Source organism: Numenius arquata, chromosome 4 (assembly GCF_964106895.1).
Source record: "Numenius arquata chromosome 4, bNumArq3.hap1.1, whole genome shotgun sequence".
Classification (NCBI taxonomy): domain Eukaryota; kingdom Metazoa; phylum Chordata; class Aves; order Charadriiformes; family Scolopacidae; genus Numenius; species Numenius arquata.
In genome coordinates, this window is record NC_133579.1 from 44,570,335 (window position 1) to 44,593,292 (window position 22,958).

At 41.1% G+C, this 22,958-nt stretch overlaps 1 protein-coding gene across 1 annotated transcript; it reads left to right on the forward strand.

Annotated features, from left to right (window-relative positions):
• Positions 1-57: 57 nt before the first annotated feature.
• Positions 58-15,742, forward strand: SRD5A1 (steroid 5 alpha-reductase 1). Its single transcript, XM_074146283.1, has 5 exons — positions 58-554; positions 2,649-2,815; positions 9,293-9,394; positions 11,522-11,672; positions 14,919-15,742. Exons 1-5 carry the CDS (start codon positions 238-240, stop codon positions 14,983-14,985), a joined length of 804 nt encoding a protein of 267 aa, XP_074002384.1. The 5' UTR covers positions 58-237; the 3' UTR covers positions 14,986-15,742.
• Positions 15,743-22,958: the final 7,216 nt, after the last annotated feature.

The following is a 22,958-nucleotide window of genomic DNA, read 5'->3' on the forward strand; positions in this document are numbered from 1 at the left end:
ACGCAGACACGCCCACCCTCCTTCCGGGCGGCCGCACGTCGCGCCGCCGCCGCCGCCCCGGCGGAACTTCCGTCCCGGAGCGCCTCTTCCCACCCGCGGCGGCTCCACCAACAGGCGGGCGGAAGCGGGGGACGGAGGCAGGCACGGACCCCGTCGCCGATTGGTCCGCGGCGGCGGTGGGCGTGTCGCCGGCCGGCTAATGAATGGAGGCGGCGGGGCGCGTGTCCGCAGCGCGCGATGGGGGTCGACGGCGTGTGCGCGTTCTGGCGGCGGGTGTCGGGCCCGGAGGAGCAGCGGCTGCTGGAGCTGCTCTCCTGGGGGCTGGTGGCGCTGGGCGTTACCTCCGGCCTGCTCCTCCGCTTCATCCCCATGCCCTATGGCCGGTACTCCTCCCGGCGCTTCGGCTGGCTGCTGCCTGTCCGCCTCGCCTGGGCGCTGCAGGAGCTGCCCTCCCTCCTCGTCCCGATCGGGCTGGCCGCCTGCGGAGGGGCCACCTCCGCCGCCTGGCCCAACCGCCTGCTGCTGGGCTGCTTCGTCCTGCACTACGCGCACAGGTGCGGCCCTTCGTGGGGCTGGGTGGGGGGAAGAGGGCACCGGCGGGGTTCTGGGGTAGGGGCGGGGTGTCCTCCTTTCGGGGCTCCTGCTCCCGAGAGTGGGGGGGGGAGAGGGGTGGTCGATGGCAGGAGAAGCGCGGTTCTGCGGCTGGTCGGGGCCAGTCTTGATAGAAACGCCTTAATATTGTTTTCTGATTGCAGGGATCGATATTCTGCTGTTAATTAACGTGTATTATTTAATATAATAATTACTAAAGCCTTTCCTGCTTCTGTATGTTAAGGTATTCTATGACTTTACGTGAGCTGAGCAAGTAACTGCTGCTTTATTTTGCTGCTGTGTGGTGGAGTGCTACGGTGCCCTTTGGAAATGGTATAAAAACAGAGTGTTTTGTGCTCTCTCAGCACGCGGCATCCCCTGTACCCAACAGCTCTACCTCTTCTAATGCCCACCCTCCAAGCGCTGACTTGGCCGGGTAGCCTTAAGAACACAATGTTCAAACAAGGAAAGATCAGTGCTGATGCTGGTATCAGCAGGATGCTGATATGATATAAATTAAATATTGTGAAACAGTAGCTCTTTGCCAGTTATGTCTTTCAAGTTGAGCTTGATTATCCTTGTGGATCCCTTCCAGCTCGGGATATTCAGCGATCCATTGCAATACTGGCAAAGCTGAGGTGGAGTGTCCCATGCTGCCGTGTAGTCCATGGGTTATCTGGGTATTTGGTGGAACTACTTGGGAGAAGGCAGCTTAGGTGGGGCTCAGATAAGATTTTGCTGTTCTTGTCAAGCCATTGACAATGGTTACCGGTAATACTCCACAAGTCGTTTTGCTACCATGCTAATACAGCAGAGGTAGATTTTCCAGGCTAATTTTAAGTGAAGTGTGTGGCTGATAGATGGCTGTTCTCTAGTGCTTATAGCAAGAGGCTGTTGCTTTTGACCAAAAGTATTGCACATCCTTGCAGTCGAGAGGGATGCAACGTACGGTTGGGCTGGTGGCTGGCTGGCTCTGCAAACCCAGGAGTGTGTCTTTACTTCTACCTTTACCATTCTTGAGAAGATAGAGATGACTATCTTTGGCATGGGATCTTAACTCGTCCTCACTATCTGGGAACAGCTAGAAACACAAGGCAGAAAGGTGAGCTGTACCGCAGTTTCTCTTTTCCCGTTGCTTATTCCTGTTGCCAGGCTGAGGGACTGTTCTGTAGGTGAATATAGACTGGAAGAGACCTCTGTTATCCAATTCCATTTGATGCAATGTGGCAGGCTTTAAATAATCATATTAATCAACTTATTACGCTTTCTGGAAAGCTGTTCTGGTTTTGCTTCCTCTGAAAAGGCTCTTCTGAAGCAGCAGTCCTTGGTCAGCTGGAGAACAAGTGAAGAACGCTCAGGCTTCAGTAATCCTGCTCCTATGTCATTCTAGATTGTCATTAAATCGATAGGTGATTGGGAGTTGGCTAGTTATGAGGCAGGGCACAAAAACATTCACCTGCTGAGCTTGTTTGTTTACTCACATAATCCTCTGGGAGAAGCAATCAAGAAGCCTTTCCCAACTGGGGTGGCAATTGTGGATTTGCCATGTCTTTAACAGGTGTGATAGGACAGACTAAGATGGTAAAGGCAATGCAATTAATGTTTTTAAGTGACTTGTAGGGCAAGGAGGAAACTGAGCTCAATTAGGTTAACTTCAAGGGGATTGACTTTCCCCCTGGAAGTGCTGGTGGATTTAGTGTAGGGATTGTGAGACCTGGCTTGTTCCAGAAAGCTTGATGACACCACTGAGGATTTAGGAACAAAGGAGGAAAAAAAAGCTGCTGTTGCCTTTACTGCTCTTGTCAAACTAATTGTCTTGGATACAAAGTTCAAAATTTCTCTTATAAAGGGTGAGAGGACAGGTCTTGTAATTCCAATCAGGCAACAAAATTAATATTTAGCTGTTAAAGCAAGTAACTAATCTTCTGAACTGGGAGGATCGAAGTCTCCACTAGGAATTTGGAAAGCAAACTTGGACTATGAATTGCAGTTTTGGACCCCAAAAGTGTCTCTTCTATTTGTTAATACAACAATTGTTCTTCCTTTGTTCACTATAGGTCGCTTATATTTCCTCTTCTCATCCGGGCAGGAAAACCAACGCCATTTTTCACTTTTGTGCTAGCACTTCTGTTCTGTGCTTATAATGGATACTTACAAGGCCGAAGCCTAACCAACTATGCAAAATACCCTTCAGGCTGGTTAAAAGATCCACTTTTCATTACAGGTGAGTTAAAACACATTATGAGAACATTAAAAGTAGTCTTATTTTGTCTTCACAGCTTCTAATTTTTTTATTATAACTTTATAGTATCTTCAATCCTGTTTTATAATATTTCTCATAGTTAATTCTCTTGTTTGTTGTAGCTGGAAGCCTTTTAACTTTTATTTTACAACTGTGAACACAATGGCATTTCTCACAATGTCAGTGCTAGGTGAGCTGATGGCCATCTTTATTCTTTAACACCAAAGTGAATATGGGTCATGTATTTTTTTTCAGTATAGGAACTTGAAGCCTTAAATGGAACCAGCAGTGTACAGGTTTAGAACAAAGCAGATTTCTATGTAACATGTACGGCAAACTGAAATCCTTTGTTTCTTGATGTTGTAAGTAGGTTTATTTTATTTGCTAAATGCCAACATACCACTTCTAATGCCAAAAGTCCTTGGTGTTAGGATATTTATACATGCATGAACACACATGCACCTACCCACCTATCTTTGTAATAGGAGTGGGCTTTGTCAAGGAAGGAGGTGAAGGGGTTGTCATTCACTCCTATCAGGAAGTCAGATTATGTTTATACTTGAAGCCATCCGTATGATTGAAAGGCTAAGATGTTTAGTGACATAGTCTTTGCCCTATTTTTTGTTTCCTAGGCATCTACTTTTCCCTACTGTCAAAACCATAGTATCATTTTCCAAGGAAATCTTTACAGAAGGATTTTTTTGATCTGAAGATAAACCAGAATGTTTTGCCTTGTCAGTAAAAGGCAGAATGCTGGGCTGTGTGGATCCTTGATCTGACCCAGTGTTGTTCTTGTTATTCTGAAGCCAGAGCAAGTTAGTGTTTCTCCCAGATTTCTCAAGTCTTTTGTAGCAAGAATAAGAAGACTTTCTTTATTACAGTGTTGTTGTGGATGACAGTAGAGGACCACAGAGCTTAATGCTGTCATGACTATAAAACTGAAGAAATTTAAATCAAAATAGATTCTCTTGCCAAGGTTAGGAGGCAGTACTGCTTGTCCTCTAAAAATGCAGAAGTTGAGGTACAAGGGAGTGACTTCAGTGAGCACTAGGCACTTGAATATACTTGAAATTCTCTTGGTATTCTTGAAATTCCAGTGTCCTTAAACTTGGATCCAACAAGAAAAAAAAAAAAATTGGTTAAAAGATCTGTTGACCAAAACTGTTGAAGTCTCTGATGCAAGGCAGACTTTATTTCCAGTGTCCTACTTTAATACCTCAAACAAAAGATATCTCAATACAGCACTGTAAACAAATCATGAGTTGGGAGCCATAAACCAAAAAAAACAAGGTAGCAAGACTGTTGCTCAGGCTTCCTTTTTGGAAGTTTTTTGACTTTCAAGGGTTTCTGAAAGATGTAAATGTATAAATGGATAATAGTTAAGTTTATCTGCCTTCTGTGTATGGGTGAGTTTGGTTTGGGTTTGGTTTTTGTTTTGAGTTTTTGGTTTTGTGGTTTGTTTTTTTTTTTTTCAAATAATACCAATTTGGAATATATTCTTATATATTTTCATTTCCCTTACTGCCAATCAAATAGCGATAGAACAAGAGGGAATGGCTTCAAGTTGCAACAGGGTAGGTTTGGACTAGACATTAGGAAGAAGTTCTTCACAGTAAGAGTGATCAGACACTGGAACGGGCTGCCCAGGGAGGTGGTTGAGTCACCATCCCTGGATGTGTTTAAGAGACATTTAGATGTGGTGTTGGGGAATATGGTGTAGGGAAGAACTTTGTAGAGTAGGATAGATGGTTGGACTCGATGATCCCAAGGGTCTTTTCCAACCTAGATGATTCTATGATCATCAGCCAAGTGTTGCTTTCATGACTATTGCCAGGCAAAATACTGCTTTAAAAAGTTAGCCTGAAAACTAAGAAAGTGAAGATTCCTGGTATACGTAGCAACCATATTAATATTGTCACTTGCTGGCATTTTTGAGACTGTTATTGCAATAAATCTTTATCTGAAGTTTGGCATGGCTATGAAACAGCCAAACCTGATACTTCTTGTTTCTTTCATTCCTGTAACTAGAATATCTTTTGGGCTTTTTTTGGTTTTGTTTTGTGGTACACATTAACATAATTGGAACATAGGGGATGTTTATAATTCCTACTTGGTATTCATCCCAGCTAGGTACCATTCCAAATATCTGCCATTTGTGTTTGGAGCTTTGGTCAACTCAAATGCAAAAGAGCTGTATTGTACTCTGCATACTCCCTGAACAGCTGGACTATTATGTTCTAGTTCTCAAAAACATCTGGCAGTGTCTTTAAGCCTCTGTTTAAAATGAATTAAAAAAAAAAAATTAGTAGAAGATTAGAAAACAACAATAGCAAGAAAGCATATTTGCTGAGAGCTAACAAAATATTTCTTCAGTTTATATAATAAAATTACATGTGGAAGAGAAATGGGAGTGTGTTTTCTAGTAGCAGCCAAACAAGGTTCAGTAGTTGGAAGCTGAAATGAGATAAATTTGCAGTGAAGACAGGAATTTGGAGAAGTGAGGCTGATTAACCACCATAGCGGGAGGCTTCAAACAACTGATATGTTCTCTGTGGAGCCTTAGCGTACAGATTGACTGTCTGTTTTCAAATGTTTAGGACTTAAATGTGGGAAAGCACTAGCTTTTTATCTACACCAGCAATTGATTTCAAGCAGCAATACAGTTTTGATGTGGTTCCCTCATGGTTTCTCGGGACTGTGTGCTAGTTTAGTTCAGAGCAGTGAACTCATCTGTTTTCAGGGGAAATGGAAATGCTCTGTTGATTAAACCATGAGCTTGCAAACCAATGTGGGGACAAGTTCATAATCTTTCAGCAGGTACCTTATGCATGTGTGCCAATAAAAAGCTTGTGAACTTACCAGGAGTACCCGTGATACCCTGAAGCAGGCAATGCTACAAACAGGGGTAATATGTACCTGCATGTTTCTCCCTTGTGTTCTTTCCTAATTTGCCTGCGCTTCTAGTTGGAAACTCCTTCCTTCCTTTGCTTGCTTTAGCTTCATCGAACCCTTTGCAGTATGTCATACGTCTTTTCTTACTCCTTTAAATCCCCATTCAACTACGTCCTTCTAAAGTTGATGGCTAACCCTTCTGCATATTGAAACACTTTTCTTTGCAGCACCTCTGCAAAACAGAGCAGTACCTATAACTCAAAAGGTGCAGGTGACATAACATCAGCACCTAGTCTGTTGCATGAGGCTTTTTATCTGGCAACCAAGCATACATGCCACCTCTGCTCTTTACACAGAACGGACATGAAGAGAGCATGGACATTGTCCATACTTGGGTGTGGTCTCATGACCCAGGGATGGTGGTTAGTCGGTATGTCTTCTGATATCCATAGGCATCTGGATGCTCCAGATGATCTTGTGCCTTCTTGGAAAGGCTAACCACACAATCTGAGATGAAGCACTGGTTCACCTGAAGTGTTTACTAGGCACTTTGAGTGAAGCTGTAGAAGCTGACCTTCTGCTGTTTCTATATGATATCTTCCGCTCCATATTCTTGAAACCCAGAGTGGGAAGGTGAGCCAGACAGCAGTTACCATACTGTCACTCTGAAATAGCCTGCAGAGCAGGAGTTGGTCTTTTTCCGTGAGAGTCTACGTGGGTGAGGGTGAAGACACTGGCGCAACAGCACACACACACTCTTCTGTTTCACTAGGTGGTTGGGCAATATAGAACTAGTTATTGTCCTTGTGCAAGTATTTTCCCAGTATGAACCCAGCCCTTAACCCCTAGGTTTATCCTGATGAAGGTAAAAAGCCTCTTGACTTTAATAGTCTTATGAGGTCATCTATGTTGCATAGGGCATCCTGTGGGTCTGAGAATCCACTGGAGTATGCTGTGGTTCCCTTCCTGTTTACATATCTGCATTTGCCTTAGGTGGAAGCCAAGCCATGCAGATCGTGGTGCATACCCATGTGCTCTTGACTTTGTAGAGTGCAGTCCTGGGGCTCAGTCATGGTGAGAATCTGAGGGTGAGGACAGTGAAGTACCATTCCCACAGAGGGTAGACACAGGGAATGTGGTTATGCAGTACTTCAGGGGAAAGTGGCCTTTCAGATTGGAGAGGGGTGCTGTGAAAATAGCCTACATTCATTGGCTTCTTGTCATCCACGAAGAGAGACTTGTTTCCTTCTGATGTGGTAGTTTTCAAATAGGAGGGGTAAAAAAAAAAATGCACAGAATCAAACTAGTCTTCTATAGTAATTGGACACTCTTACAAGTTCCAGTCTTTTTGCACTGTCTGACAAGTTCTTAGTAGTTCATATACTAATTTACAGATACCAGTATGGAATAGACAGGTAACATTCTCCAAAATTACTGTGGCATTTCAGAGGAATCAAAGGGTCTCTCATTTCCTCTTCTGAGAAAGTATCAGTTCTAGGAAGAATAGTAAATTTCTAACTTTCGGTATAGGTTTTTCCTCATGCTAATACTGAAGCAAGCTAGCAGAAATAGTTTACATTTAAATGCAGTTAATTTCTGTGCATGTTAAGAAATTTCCTCTCAGTTTATTGTATGGATAGAGATAATGATGTGCTTATTTAGTTGTATGAATAACATCCCTTGTTTTCCAAGGTAGTCTCAATCTTCTGCAGCAATTAGCAAATTGATACATAACTACCAATGCTAAGAGAAGCAAACTATTTTTATTGCTGGATGCAGTTGGAGTTCAATAATGTGTTTGGATAGAGATCTGTTTTGAAGAAAAACATTAAAATGGTTTTCTTGAAAGTAGAATTCAACAGTATTTGAATTATTCACTCTGTTTTCAAATGTTGTCATTATATGAATTACTCTGTAAATTGCTCATCACATCGATCTAATCTGTTTTATGATGGTGTAATTACATTGAATATATAGTTGAAAGAATTATGATTAAAATTTTACTGTAAAAGACACCGTGGATATGGCATCTGCAGATACTGATTGCTAGTGGAAACATACTGCCCTGTGCTGTATGAACAAAAGGTTAAGAAACATGCTTGTTCACAGGACTAAATTTTCCTATGAGTCTTGAATTTTAGGCAAACTGTAACAAGCTATTCAAACAAAATTTTTTATTTAGATAGGTAAATATGGAAAGAGCTTTCACACAAAAACCTCAATTTCTCTGTGGAGTAGTCATTTCCTTCTAATCCATGTGGAAGCAGACAGCTATGTCCTTTAGGTAAATGTAGACCACAAGGGATTGAGGAAAGAAAGATGTCTGTCTAACAACTTGCTTGAGAGTCAAAGTCCACTTAAATCTGTAGCTTCACTTCAAAATAAGCTTAAGTCTTAGTAAACTATACTCTGACAGCCTACTAGTCCTGTAACATGGCCTTATACCTCTCGTTATCCACTTGGTCTCTTTGCTGATGGTCATACTACTGGGCTTCTCTGTATTGAAGAGAATCATCTGAAAGACTCAGGTTATGGGTGCAAAAAGGCAAAGCTTTCTGTATCTGGAGTGTGAAGTGACTTTGTTCTAGAAGCACTTCACTAGCATTTACTTGGTAATTTAAATAAAATGTGATGGCTTTAGATGGTATTGCTTTGAATCCATCTCCACCATCAGACCCCAGCGTTGTCTACTGCTAGCAACAAGGAATGCTGCCTTCAAAGGAAGATAGCATGTAGCCAGAGACTCAAAATTTCAGTCCTGAATTCCTTTTGATTTAACCTACATGGTTATGCCAACAAGGCCAGGTTGGATGGAGCTTTGAGCAACCTGATCTAGTGGAAGTGTCTCTGCCCATGGCAGGGAGTTGGAATTAGATGATTTTTAAGGTCCCTTACAACCTAAACCATTCTATATAGGATCCTACTATATAGTATCCTATACTATAGTATATATATATATCCTATATAGGATACTACTATAATCTCAGTTTCTATAAAAACCTGGTATAAATGGTTAAGCTATCTTGCCAAATGACACAAGAACAGTAAACAGTGCACAATTCCTTCACAATTTTATTATGTCTTTTATTGCAGAGAAATCTGCTGTGGAACTGCTGGTATATTGTCAGTATAAAAGAATAGGGGAGGACAACACCAAGATGTGTCCATTTGATAAATCTGAATAGCTGATTCTTTCAGTGCTTAGAATCTTTATGTATTTGATTTTTCTATATGGAAGTTAAGGAAATACACACATTATATCTGTATATGTGCACATGCATACTTATATAAAAGTCTAGCAACAAAAGAATAAACTTTATACTTAGAGTACTGTTCCTTTCTAGAGACATGTTGATTACTGTGAGCTTTACTGACTGAAGAGCTCAGTGTGGGATTGGAATTGCGCAGGATGCTACTAGAATTGCTTATCCTGTGTACATTATTACTGCTTTGAGATAATATGCCTAATGTGTGATATGACTGTAGTTTGTTTTTTCTGATCAAACACTTCAGTGTATTAAAGATACTAATTTAAATCAAAAATTACTAATTTTAATTTCTCTTCAGGCTTTATCGGGTGGTTAGTTGGCATGGCAATCAATATTCATTCTGATCATATTCTCAGAAATCTGAGAAAACCAGGGGAAACTGGTTACAAGATACCAAGAGGTGAGTAAAAATGTTACAAAACTTGTGTATCAAAAGAAGCATGTCTCATATCAGGAGAGGCTGAGAGAGCTAGGACTCTTCAGCCTGAAGAAAAGGCTCAGAGGGAATCTTATTGATGTATACACCTACCTAATGGGCAGGAATGAAGAAGAGGGAACCAGGCTCTTCTTTGACAGGACCAGAGGCACTGGGCACAAATTAAAACACATGAAGTTCCCTCGGAACATGCTGTCAGAGTGGTCAAACACTGGAACAGGTTGCTCAGATGTTGAGTCTCCATCTGTAGAGATACTCAAAACCTGACTGGTCATGGTCCTGGGCAACCTGCTCTAGCTGACTGCTTGAGCTGGGGGTAGTTGGATTAGATGATTTCAAGAGGTCCTGTCCAACCTCAAATGATTCTGTGTAAAGACAGCCTTCTAAAGCTTGGTGTATTTTAGGGGAAATAGTCATTTATGATAGAGAGGATACTGCAAATAGCCACCTGTCTACCTTAAGAAGTGATTTCATAGTGTGGGAAACTTTTTTTTTTTTCCCCTCTAAGCCAAGTATTCTAAGTGATCTATTTCATCACATATTGTGAGAGTCTTTGAATTTTTGACCAACTTTGATTGTATTTTTTAAAAATGGTAAAAATATAACATGGAATTCCACAACTTCTATGAGAATCAGCATATGGGTGGAGAAGGAAGACTTAAATTATCCCAGTAGGGGGGGCAGGCAGAAAGCACCCAGCTACTTATGCAACTGTGTGTGACTGGCCCATCTTGTGTTCTTCAGTGTATGAAGAGGGAGGTAATCAGGTGATCAGAGAGCAATAACTGCTGTGATAAGAGAGATACAGGGAAGAGAGGACAGAAATCCAAAGGAAGTTAGGCATTATAAGTTCTGGCCTTCATGGGAAAGTGGAGGAAATGAAAGTACTTCTTACATAACACTGAAGTGTTAATACTTATTGACATTTTTGGAAGCATTAGACTCTTCCAGGTACATTAAACTCAGTGAGAGCAGAGGAATAATAGTTACCTCTGAATTCTGCTGTTTCTCTGAGCTTTTTCCTTTAGTTGTTATGCTCTCTTGGATTTTAGTGAGATTTTTTTTAATAAAACCAGGAAAAATAGATATAGAAGACAGTAGATTGTTACTTTTCACCAATAAGATAATTTCATATCTTTAATAGATGTAAATCCAAGTGCCCATATAAAAAATGAATATTAACATACTGTGCCATGTTCAGTATGCAAAAAAGTTCTGAAGGAAATAAGATGTTATTTGCTATACAATTAGGAGTTGGTCTTTTTGATATTGCTTATCCAATTGAAGTGCTAGAATTCTGCCTCTCTTTTGTCATTAAAACAAGGTCAAAACATGTCCTTCATTACACTTGGCAAATATGTGTTTGTTTAGTCCCGCTGGTAAAGCACATACTGAGATGTTATCAATTTGTACACTGACTTTGGAATCAGGGTGAAAGTTCTTCTTTTATAAAATTTCCAGCAGGTGAGTACTGACTGTTTATGCATAATTGGCTGTAAACCACATGTAATGCAGACTGCCAATTACTTATTTCATTGAGTGTCAGGGCTGAAGTAGTAGACCTGATGGGGGACAGGAACAAAAGGGCAACGCGTTATAAAATAGAGGATGAATTTGGAATATTAATCCATAATAATATTTTTCATAATTAACATAGTATCTAAAGTACTTAGCATACAATGTTTAATTTCTTTGATATAACTAACCCTAGGAGTATTTTCTGTGACTCTTAAAGGGGAGCATATTTTCTACTTTTACGTATTTTTAAAAAGGTTTAGTTTATGATCAAAGAACCAGCTTGATGTCATTGTTAATTATTTACAGAGGCATGAAATCACTTCTAATATTGGTAAATCTGCTTTCTTCCATGATTTAAAGAGGAAAAATGGAGCTGGAGAAGGTCTGTCTTAGAATGAGGTCTGAAGTGATCCTTCATAGTAGAGCTTGAACTGAAAAACACTGCCTCTATTGCCTTTAAAATTATATAAATAGAGATTGGTGATACAATTCTTATTGGACTTACACTAAAAGATTGCATTGGACATCTCTTTGGGTTACGGTGCTCTTGAAATAACTCTGTCCTGCTTTTAGGAGGAATGTTTGAGTATGTCAGTGGAGCCAACTTCTTTGGAGAGATCCTGGAATGGTTTGGATTTGCCCTTGCCTGCTGCACCATTGAAAGCCTTGCATTTGCATTGTGTACGCTTTTCATCTTGAGTTCAAGGGCGAAACAGCACCACCAGTAAGTGTTTGTGTCTTATAATTTCTGTTGTCTCTATGCCACACTTCATTTCCAGCTTACAAAATATGCCTCATCCCATAGGGATGTTGCAGAGCAAGTCTTGTGAAAGACTTTGCTACTGCAGTAGAGAATATGATAGAGAATACTTGGAGTAGTGTTAAGCACTGCAGAATTTCAAAGGGATAGTACTAGCTGTAAGGAGCGTAAACACACAGTGTGTACAATGAGATGGTCAAAATAATGGCTTTTAGATTAACATTTCATCCAGAACCCGTAAAGATTATAGACACATCTAGGAAAATTCTTTACTAGATCATATACTATACTTTGCAGCTCAAACTTGTTTCTATAATACTAAAATTTTGAAAATCGCTCTCATGACTTCTGTTACAGGCATCCTTTATAGTTCTGTCTATATCATGTTGTCTATAACCAAATGTGTAGACAATATGAAAACAATTTTGGTAGATGATATTTAATAAAGTCTCTGCTCTGTAATTAAACAGTCTGACTGAATGTACTGTGTTCATAATGTGACTCCTGCTAACAGAGGATCATAGTTTGAGAAGACTTCTTTCTTGAAAGAAATAGCATGTTTAAAAGAATTTGAACACCTTAGTCTTATTTTGGTTATTTTCAGCTTCTTGCTTCGTTTCTCATGCTGAAACTTAGTGGTACAAGAGGAAATAAACTTGAATTTATGGAGGAAATAGGCTGGAAAAAAAAGCCATTGCTAATAGTGTCGGGGCAGCCATAGCTATGTCTACTGGAGTTTTAAAAACCTCCAGAAATAGTGTTTTTCATGCACTTTGTGGGTGGTCAAGTTTTGTATTACTCTCCCAGTGAACAAGTTTTGCCTACTATCCAGCCTCAAACTTCAAGCCTGTTGCCTGTGACCATCTTTCCTTGTTTTACCACTTTCTGTTACTGAGCGGAGTCATAGAATAGCTTAGATTGGGAGAAGCATCTGAAGGATTTCCAATCCAGTCATCTGGTGTGACCTGCTCCCACCAGGACTAACAGCAAGGCTATACCAAGTCGCTCAGGGCCTCATCCAGTTGAACTCTCTTTAGCCTGGAGAAGAGAAGGCTGAGGGGAGACCTTATCAATGCTTATAAGTATCTGAAGGGTGGTTTGAGGGAGGAGGGAGCCAGACTCTTTTCAGTGGTTCCCAGTGACAGGACGAGGGGCAATGGGCACAAGCTGGTACACAGGAAGTTCCATTCAAATATGAGGAAAAACTTCTTTACGGTGAGGGTGACAGCACTGGAACAGGCTGCCCAGGGAGGTCATGGAGTCCCCTACTCTGGAGATTTTCAAGACCCACCTGGATGCAGTCATGAGTAATGTGCTCTAGGCAATCCTGCTTTGGCAGGGGAGTTGGACTAGATGATCTCTAGAAGGTCCCTTCCAACTCCAACAATTCTATGATTCCGTCTCCAAGGGCAGAGCTTTCAGCATGACTCTGGCAAAGCATTGGAACAGGATTTCTCTTACTCTTGTGGGGAAGAGGGTTTTTTCTTACATCCAGTAGGAATTTTCCATGTTGCAACTTTTATCCCCTGTCACTCACTTGTTCACTTGCTGTGCAGCTCCAAGAAGGATATGTCTCTCTTCTCCCCAACGTCACTGTAGGTAGTGGAAGACTGCAATTAGACCTGCCTCTTAACTTTTCCAAGCTGAACAAGCCTAGTACCCTTAACCTTTCCTCTTATATCATACGTTTGAGCTATACAGTCATCTTAATGATCATCTTCTGGATTCTTCTCGAGTTTCTGAACATCTCTATTGCACTGGAAGCTGAAAACTGGAGGCTGTAATGTAGATGTAGGCTCTCAACTGCTGAATAGTGGAGAATAAGTACTTCCCTGGACTTCGTGGCTCTATACTTGTTTAAGCAGGCCGGTATGCAGTTAGCCTTCACCATTGCAGGGATTCATTACTGACTCATGTTCTACTTGTCCACCAGGATGTCCATGTCCTTTAGTGCAGAGCTGCTCTCTAGCCAGTCCATCTCTGGCCTTTTATTTTGTGGGGCCACTGCATTCCAGCTGCAAGAATTTGCATTTCATTCATAGTTTTGCTTTATTGTCTTAATTCCCCTTCCAGTACCTGTAGGCAGCAATAACAGGGCCTCTTAGTCTCTTCCTCACCAGACTAAGCAATGCCAGGTTCCTCAGCCTCTATGTTCTTCAGGCTCAAATTCCATGGTTGGTTTCTGTCTGTCTTAAGCCTTGACAGAACTCTTACAGGGCATTATGAAAAGCAAAGCATTGTTGAAGGAAGTAATTTCCATTAAAGGAAAATCTGTAAAAATGGAAGAGGGGTACAGGAAAAAAAAAAAAAAACTAAACATAGCAAATCCATACAAGTGAAGACATATTTTGGTGTAGCCTGGTTAGTCTGGAAAACCTAGAATAAATGACTGGAAAGGATAAATAGCGTAATGCTGGTAGCCCACAGTTGCAGGTAATCATGCATTGCATGTTTTGTTCTTTGCTTATTCCAGCTTTGATCTTGCAATTAGCTATTGATAATATGAATACTGGCATCTTTGAGGAGCAAAGTTAGTTTCCTCTTTATTTTGGAGAAGCAGAATAAATACTTGACAATGGGAGTAAATTTATTTATTATATAAGGCTGACCAGACAAATAATAACATTTGGTAGCACTATGCATTTAGTCTTTTAAAATTGTCTGGATTTGAAAATAGTGATGGTCTTTGAGAAGGATTAGCAGTAAGGCTAGTGTGATGTTTGTCACACAGTTTGATTATCCACATCCTGACTGGAACTGAAGATGTTCAGGACAGGACTGTCTGTCACTCCAGTATGTGAGGTATCCCTTGCTTCCACATAAAGTCATTATACAATTCAACATGTTAACCCCTAGAATGTTTCTCTCCCCCCCGCACCCCCCCTACTTCTAAAATACAAATACTCAGAATGGATAACAATCTACATCTTAACAACAGGCTGTTGTTTCCCTGGCTGCGCTTGCCACATCTGTTCAGTTTGATTTCCTATGGCTGGAAGCAGTAACTTTGTTTCGTTGTAGTTGATTAGAAGTCATTAGGATGAGTGTGGTAAGTAGCAGTTTTCTATCCAGAGTAGGTTCTTAAGGCATTTTTCTGGTTTGTTGCCAGAAAATACATGGATTAAATTGACTGCAATATAAAATTACTTAATTTCCTGGACAGCATTTTGAAGATTCAGTGCTCATCAGATTTCTGTCTTTGTTTTTCAGATGGTACCTTGAGAAATTTGAGGACTACCCAAAGTGCAGAAAAATTGTGATCCCCTTTTTGTACTGAGCTGTGCTTTTAACACTTTTTGGTGAATGCTTCTTGTAACAGCTAATGCTTTGCAAGTGTTGGCTGGTTAACAACATATTTTGATCATCACTGTGACAAAGCCTTTATATCAGTGCTGCTATTAGTTGCTGCTTTTCCTCTTAATGAAAACCCAGAATCTGATGGACATGGCGAATAGGAACAGAAAGGCTTTTCCAACAGCAGAGCTCCATCACAAATACATTAGGCAATGCATCTGAATTCACATCATGGAAAGTACTGCACAGGACTTCTGATGCTTCCTTGTCTGCCTACATAGGCTTCTGCTGTTTCCACTCTTACATAGATATGGACACTGTATAGATAATACTTAATGCCATTTACATAAACAGCTGTAGTGCTAAATTTCTCAAATCGATTAAGACTGTCATTTATCTTTCAAACTTCATAACAAGCTCAATATTCAATATGCATTTTCTCACTCAACACTGTTTTTAGGCCAGTCTAGCACTGTTAACAATTGTGTAATGTTTTCTAATTTACTTTATAAAAAAACTTAAGATTTTTATAAAATTCCCTTGCTATGCTTTTCAAAAAAAAAATATCAAGGGTCTTCCTTCTCCTGTTGATAGTGGTCTAGATGATTTTATATTCCAAAAATGTGGAATCTTTTAGTGCTGCTTGCTTTATTAATGTCAGTCCTCACCCCCCCTACATTTTTCTCCTGAAGGACTCCAGAAGGGTTTCAAAAACATGGGATCTCAAGCATACTGACTTTAAAAAAAAAAAAAAAACCAAAACAAAACAAAAAAAAAACACAAGAGCCCAAAATGCTGCTCCTAATATACTTTGGAAATTTATGGAAATAAAACTTTTGCTGAGTGTTCTCTGAGCTGTTTACACTGTGTATGTTGAGTTACGTTCTTCAAAACAGATTGGTAATATAATTTTACCAGATGCTGAGTTTTAAAGTATAGTATTGCAGTAAGCTTTGTCTAAAGTTCTAAAATTCTGTCTTTGCTGGTGTGCTACACTGCTGTAGTAATCAAAGTAACATCTGATGGACTTTATATTAAAATTGTATTTATTAGTTTAAAAAAAAAGTACATTCAGGAACACTTGTGATGCTTAACAGTTGTTTCTTCTTCCTTTCCTTCCTGCCATGTTTATTACAGTAATTACTGCACTGAAGTCTTGGCTGTTACTGAGGATTTATTCAGTGGTATAAATAAGTGTTAAAAAAAAAAAATAATCTGCTGTTATTGACTGAAATAGTCAAAGGAAGGAGGGGAGAGAAACTGCTAGTCCTGCTGTGATGATAACTTAGCTGTAGGTAAGCCTTTGGGCTGATAGTCACTCCTCAGAATGTTGACTGGGATGACTGATCCTGCTCTCAGCCAATATCCGAAAAGTCCAGCTTTGGGAGAACATAGGAATACTTATTCCTTTGCCAGTGTTATTACTCTATTCTCAAATTGTTTAATAATTTCCTTAGTGTTTACATCTTTCCTTAGTGTTTTACTTCAGTGGTTTTTATTGTCACATTTGAATTTGACACTTGATCCTAGCAGTCTTGATGAACACTCTGTTATGAAGCTCTCTGGGGAGAAGATGGTGGGGAGAATGATTTATTCCTCAGTGCTAAAGTGGAGTTAGTGGACAATAAAAGTTCAATAGGATCACTTAAAATTGTCTTTAGAATATGCTTTAGAAACCTTGTCTAACATATTTAGATATTTCTATGCCATATCCTATCCCTGTGGCAGTTCTTAAAATCTGGTTGGCTACATCATTGAGCTATCAAAATCTGTTTTAAGGGTGGGGTGAGGGGAAAATACAAGGTTCAGAGAGCACTATCTAGTCTGTGTTTAAATAATGCTTACATAGTTTATGGTGAATTATTATCTTGTATCTTTAGGGATATTTGTTTTAAAAAAAATCACTAGTGGGACAACCAACCAGTAAAAAAGATATGGCTGCAGCACTTGAGCCTCTAATCTGCCAACTTCCGTTATTTGTTTTTGTGGGTTTTTTTTGTCTTCTATGAAAATACAAGGATTCCATTAAATAGTGGGAGAAGCTGCTTAGTGTTCAATGTTTCTCCTTATATTCAAGAGCTGTAGCTCTCTGCTGCAGTCTTTGTCATTGTTTACAGAAAACATACTGATGACTTGGTTTTGCTCTGGTGGTATGCTACTAAATAATTATCTTGACTAAAAGTTTAGCTGGTTTGCTTATGTAACATCAATTCATGGTTTATACAAGGATGGGAATCTGAAAAGTGATGCTCTGACAGCTTATCTGTGTTCTTTCTCCTTTTACAGAAAAGGAAAAGCTAAGGTCTATGGGATGTGAATGTCAGTGTGTTTAGAAATTCTAGTTAATTGGACTATAAAAAAAAGGTTTTGTTCTTTGTGTGTTTATATTTAGGTTGTCATTTTACTGCTGGAACCTTCCTTAAGTGAAGTACAAAATTTATTGGGAGCAGTTCCTTAAAGAATGAGTCTTGTGAGAAGCAGCTGAAGGAACTGGGGTTGTTCAGCCTGGAGAAGAGGAGGCTGAGGGGAGACCTTATCGCTCTCTACAACTACCTAAAAGGAGGCTGTAGCAAGGTGGGGGTCGGTCTGTTCTCCCTAATAACAGGCAATAGGACAAGAGGAAATGGCCTGAAGTTGCGCTGGGGAGGTTTAGACTGGATATTAGGAAAAACTTCTTCACTGGAAGGGTTATTAAGCATTGGAACAGGCTGCCCAGGGAAGGGGTTAAGTCGCCATTCCTGGAGGTATTTAAAAGACGTGCAGATGTGGCACTTTGGAATGTGGTTTAGTGGTGGACTTGGCAGTGTTAGATTAATGGTTGTACTCTATCTCAAGTGTCTTATCCAACCTAAATGATTATATGATTCTTGCATTTCAAACCCAAGGTACATTGGTGAAAAGCATACGATCAACTCGGTCAAATGCTAGAACTGCCTTTTGTTTGAACAATATCCTATCTATTTGTCGTGCTTCACTCTTGCTCCCTTCGCCTTTCAGCAGCTCTGACAGAATTTTTCTGTTAGAAAATATCTGGTACTGAAACATTTTTCTTGAAATTACATAGTGTGAACATGAACTCTGTTCCGCCCATTCCGGAAGAAAACACATATGCTTGCTATTGGGTATAATATCTGTAAGAAATTTGAACAGAGACACTTCTATTCATACTGCCTACATCTGTTTCCAAAAATCTCCTACTAATAAAATGTTTTGCAGTGTCTTGCTTGAATACTTTTTTTTTGTGTTGGTCAACCTCTGCAAGTTATAGCAAGGATTACTAAGGCTTTTGTACCATTAATTTCATTATGCCAAATGAGGTCTTGAGGACTGTAATAGGCTGTTTTAGAGTAGCCTAGATGCCATGTGAGCTAGGCGATGCACTCAAAGTAACTAAAAGTGACAAGATCAACTTGTCTAGTGATACATGCTTAATTATGGAAAACAAAGTACATAGTTGAGATGTTCTACGCTTGGGGTTAGAACAAAGATTAACAGAAGCAGAGGCTACTCATTGGGTTCCTCTTCTGCTGCTAGGTCATGGTGAACTTTTAATTTGGAGCAACTGTAGCACCTGCTGTTTCAACTATTTTAATTGTTGTTCAGCAGCGTATTGTTTTTCTGAGGAATGAAGATAGCGTACAAATGACTTGTCATACAAATTTACATTCTTTCAGCAGGCAAGAAATCCTGAATGCCTACCAGAGTTTTTACGGCTTATTTGGGAAAAACACCTCTAGCAAACACCTGTTTGTTAATTGAAATAAGTTAGTAATTTTAGTGTGAGGATGTCCCAGCCTGTTCTATGCTACTTAGTTTTACCAATAACAGTTGCACTTGTCGGGGCAGCCTTTCACACATACCTCAGTCAGTTTTTGTGAGGAAGACAGGCCTCTGGGTAAAATTGCACCACTCCTTGTGGTGATGCAATGTATCTGTCAGCATGTATGTGCCCACACACATGCTGTGGAAATTCCTCATGCAAGACAACTGAAGGGATAAGCCTAAACCAAAGTTTGCATCTGAGAGTTGCACAACTGCTTAGCTGCTTAAAAAAAAAAAAATAAAATTGTAGATCCATTGCCTGATTTATCATAGAATGCCAGCTGGAGACACCTTGAGGATCATCTGGATCAACTTTCTTGGCAAAAGCATGGTCTAGACAAGATGGCCTAGCACCCTGTCTAGCTGAATCTTAAAAAGTGTCCAATGCTGGGGAATCCACCACTGCCCTGGGGAGATTATTCAAATGGCTGGCTGTTCTCATTGTGAAAAATTTCCCTCCTATGTCCAATCCGACTCTCCCGAGGAGGAACTTGTACTCCTTACCCCTCATCTTTTCCATGTGGGTCCTTGTAAAAAGAGAGTCTCCGTCTTCTTTGTAGCCACCCTTTAAATACTGGCAGATGGGAATAAGGTTTCTCCTAAGCCTTCTTGATTTGCTGTCCTTTAAACTCTTGGTTAAAAGTATCTATTTTTTCCTTTAACCTGTCCAGTCTCTTTGCTATTATGCTGTAAATTCCTCTAATATATAAGCTTTTTATAAAACGTGTCATTCCTATTGCTATCAATTTTTCTCATTGTTATTTGCTCCTGATTAGGCAAATGTTAAGAAAGTTTGTTGTGGGTTGACCTTGGCTGGATGCCAGGTGCCCACCAAAGCCACTCTATCACTCCCCCTCTTCAGCTGGACACAGGGAGGAAAAATACAATGAAGGGCTCATGGGTCGAGATAAGGACAGGGAGATCACTCACCAATTACTGTCATGGGCAAAACAGACTTGACTTGGGGATATTATATTTATTGCTAATCAAAAGTCAGAGTAGGGTAATGAGAAATAAGAACCAATCTTAAAACACCTTCCCCCACCCCTCCCTTCTTCCCGGGCTCAACTTCACTTCCTCCTCACCAGAAGTGGTGCAGGAGGACAGGGAATGGGGGTTGTGGTCAGTTCATCACACGTTATCTCTGCTACTTCTTCCTTCTCAGGGGGAGGACTCCTCACACTCTTCCCCTGCTCCAGTGTGGGGTTCCTCCCACAGGAAACAGTCCTCCATGAACTTCTCCAATGTGAGTCCTTCCCACAGGTTGCAGTTCTTCGTGAACTGCTCCAGCATAGGTCCTTTCCACGGGGTGCAGTCCTTCAGGAACAGACTGCTCCAGTGTGGGTCTCTCATGGGGTCACAAGTCCTGCCTGCAAACCTGCAGGGTGGGCTCTTCTCTCCACGGGGCTGCAGATCCTGCCAGGAGCCTTCTTCACTGTGGGCTTCACACAGGGTCACAGCCTCCTTCAGGCATCCACCTGCTCCAGCATGCAGTTCTCCATGGGCTGCAGGTGGATACCTGCTCCATTGTGGACCTCCATGGTCTGTGGGGGGACAGCCTGTTTCACCATGATCTTCCCCACAAGCTGCAGGGGAATCTCTGCTCCGATGCCTGGAGCACCTCCTCCCTCTCTTTCTTCACTGACCTTGGTGTCTGCAAAGTTGTTTCTTTCACATATTCTCAGTCCTCTCCCTGGTTGCCGTTGTGCAGCAGGTTTTTTTCCCCTTCTTAAATATATTATCACGGAGGTGCTACCACCATCACTGATGGACTCAGCCTTGGCCAGTGGCAGGTCTGTCTTGGAGCTGTCTCGCATTGGCTCTATCACACAAGGGGGAAGTTTTTGCCATCTCTTCACAGAAGCCACCCCTGTAGCCCCCCACCTACTGAAACCTTGCCATGCAAACCCGATGCAAAGTTTTATTTTATAAAATTGCAAAATAAAGCAATTACATGGCACTTGTAGGCAAAAGTCTTTTGTCAATTGCTTTAAGCTCTTTTCTTAAACCGAAACTGTCATGCAATGTTTTGTAAGGTAGACATTTCAAGCCTCAATGGATAATATGCTATAATTGCTACTTTTTAAAGGGTTGTTAACAAAAGTCCATAAAAGTGAAGTAATTGCACTTTGTTTCCTAATCCTTCATACTAGATTAATTGCCACCACAACACTTCTTAATTTCAATTCAAAGTAGACAAAACAGGCAACTCCTTTGCAAATGTGACCCCATCTCCTACTGTGGCTAAATCTCAGGGATTTTCTTGAATATTTCCATTTCTGATACATATCCAAGAAGGTAAATTACAAGTAACATTGCAGATAACAAACCATGCTTTACTTTTCATCAAGTAATAATGTCATCTTCTAGCACTTGTTGTCTGCATTAACACTAGGCTAACTAGAAACATGAAATGATTATTGAACTTACTTTGTTACATGTAAAATCCAGTCAAACGCTGCTCTCAATTGTCTTATTGTGGCACTGCACAGATGTGGGCTTACTGGGTACCTATTGCATCATAGCTTCCAGTCCCCAGTAAGCACTGCCTAGAGCAGAAATCACTAGTCACAATAGCAATTTCAAGAACAGTCACCTCCTCTAGTTCAGGCTATGCTTCTCCCAGATGTGGACCACAGAAGCAGGCAAGAATACACCCACAAACAAGCACCCATATGTCAGCAGAAGTCTTCACTAGTCATCTCTGTCTATGTTGCACGTGTAAAACAACAAGGGGTGCTAACCTTCCTGCTCATGATCCTCTGTCTCCTCCAGCCCCCAGTATGGTAGCCCTCAGTAAGGTGCACCAGACCAGTTCCTTGCCAGCACCTGGGGTATAGACCCTGACCTGCTATCATGGTGCTCAGTCATGCAGGCCAGGAAAGATGGAAACTCACACAGACAATTTTTAAATTCAGCCTTTCGGAAGCTTGCAATTTTTGTTCGAGTTTGGAAGTTTTTTGGTGGTTATTTTGGTTTTGTTTTGGCTGGTTGGTTTGGTTTTGTTTTCTTTTCTTTTCTTTTCTTTTTTTTTTTTTGGGGGGGGGGGGGGAGGTGCAGGGGGAGAGGGAGAATGAGCTGTCCTACCCAGAGGGGACTTCATTTTTTGCCATACTGTGCATGGGACAGAAGTGCTGGGAGCAGAAGATGTGTTTGGCATTTGACATCCAGGTGAACAGGCGTGAAGGCTCACGAGATAGGTAGGAGATGGGGGATCTCTCCAAATGTTGCATGACGTACATACAGTTGGAGCTCTCTAAAAGCACTTAGCTTTGAGGCAATGAGGTTTGATGTGGCTTGCTGATCAGAGATTGCTTTTTGGTGTTGAAGACTTGGCAGAGCAGAGGAAGACTGAGTTTTCCTGGACAGGATTTGGAGGGAGAGAGACTTTTGTCTGCTGCAGCAGGTGAAAATAACGACAGCGTATCAGATGGAGCAAACAAGAAACTAACAAGAATAAAACATGCGCAACCTTATTTCACCCAGTAGTGGGTAAGTCTAGCAACTACCCTGAGGGTTAAGCTTTAGACACTCTGCTGTAGCTGTTGTAACATAAATGTTACAAATATGAGGGACTAAGTTTCTTCCTAAATGTCCACAGGTGTATGGTGAAGTATAAACACAGCAGACTTGTAACTTTTAGGTATTGGGCGCTGCCAAATCCAGCAGCCTGAGAGAGGCGAAGCTCCCACAGCTCCATGACCCCAGGTCCAACCAGCAGTGAGGCTGAGCGTGCATTCCCAGTGGGCGCACATACAAATGCCCACCTACAACACATACATACATATATACATGTCTGGCCACACAGATCAGCACAGGCAGACACACTCAGCACACACACAAACACAACTGGCACCAGCAGCCTCATCCTCTTCCCCTCTCTGGGTGACCAGGATAAAGGTCCGTTGATGGGAAATAGGTCAATACAAATCTAAGAGCTGGATCCTTCCAGCAGCTGGGCTCAGGCATCCAGTCTGCCCAGTAGCTGCCCTTGGACTTCAGTTTCCCCGGTCACTGACACCTAGACATACCAGACCCTGAGGCTGCAGCGCTACTGCAGTTCCCGCTGGAAACCCCGCTTGCTCACAGCCATGCACACACACACACCCACGCGCATGGAGGAGTATGGGTCCA

What these genes read in the sequence shown, in the direction of transcription:
- SRD5A1 (XM_074146283.1), top strand. Translation starts at nt 238, where the DNA reads ATGGGGGTCGACGGCGTGTGCGCGTTCTGGCGGCGGGTGTCGGGCCCG. An exon ending in GTCCTGCACTACGCGCACAG is followed by an intron (nt 555 to 2,648) that starts GTGCGGCCCTTC and finishes TGTTCACTATAG; the next exon opens with GTCGCTTATATTTCCTCTTC. An exon ending in AGGGCGAAACAGCACCACCA is followed by an intron (nt 11,673 to 14,918) that starts GTAAGTGTTTGT and finishes TTTGTTTTTCAG; the next exon opens with ATGGTACCTTGAGAAATTTG.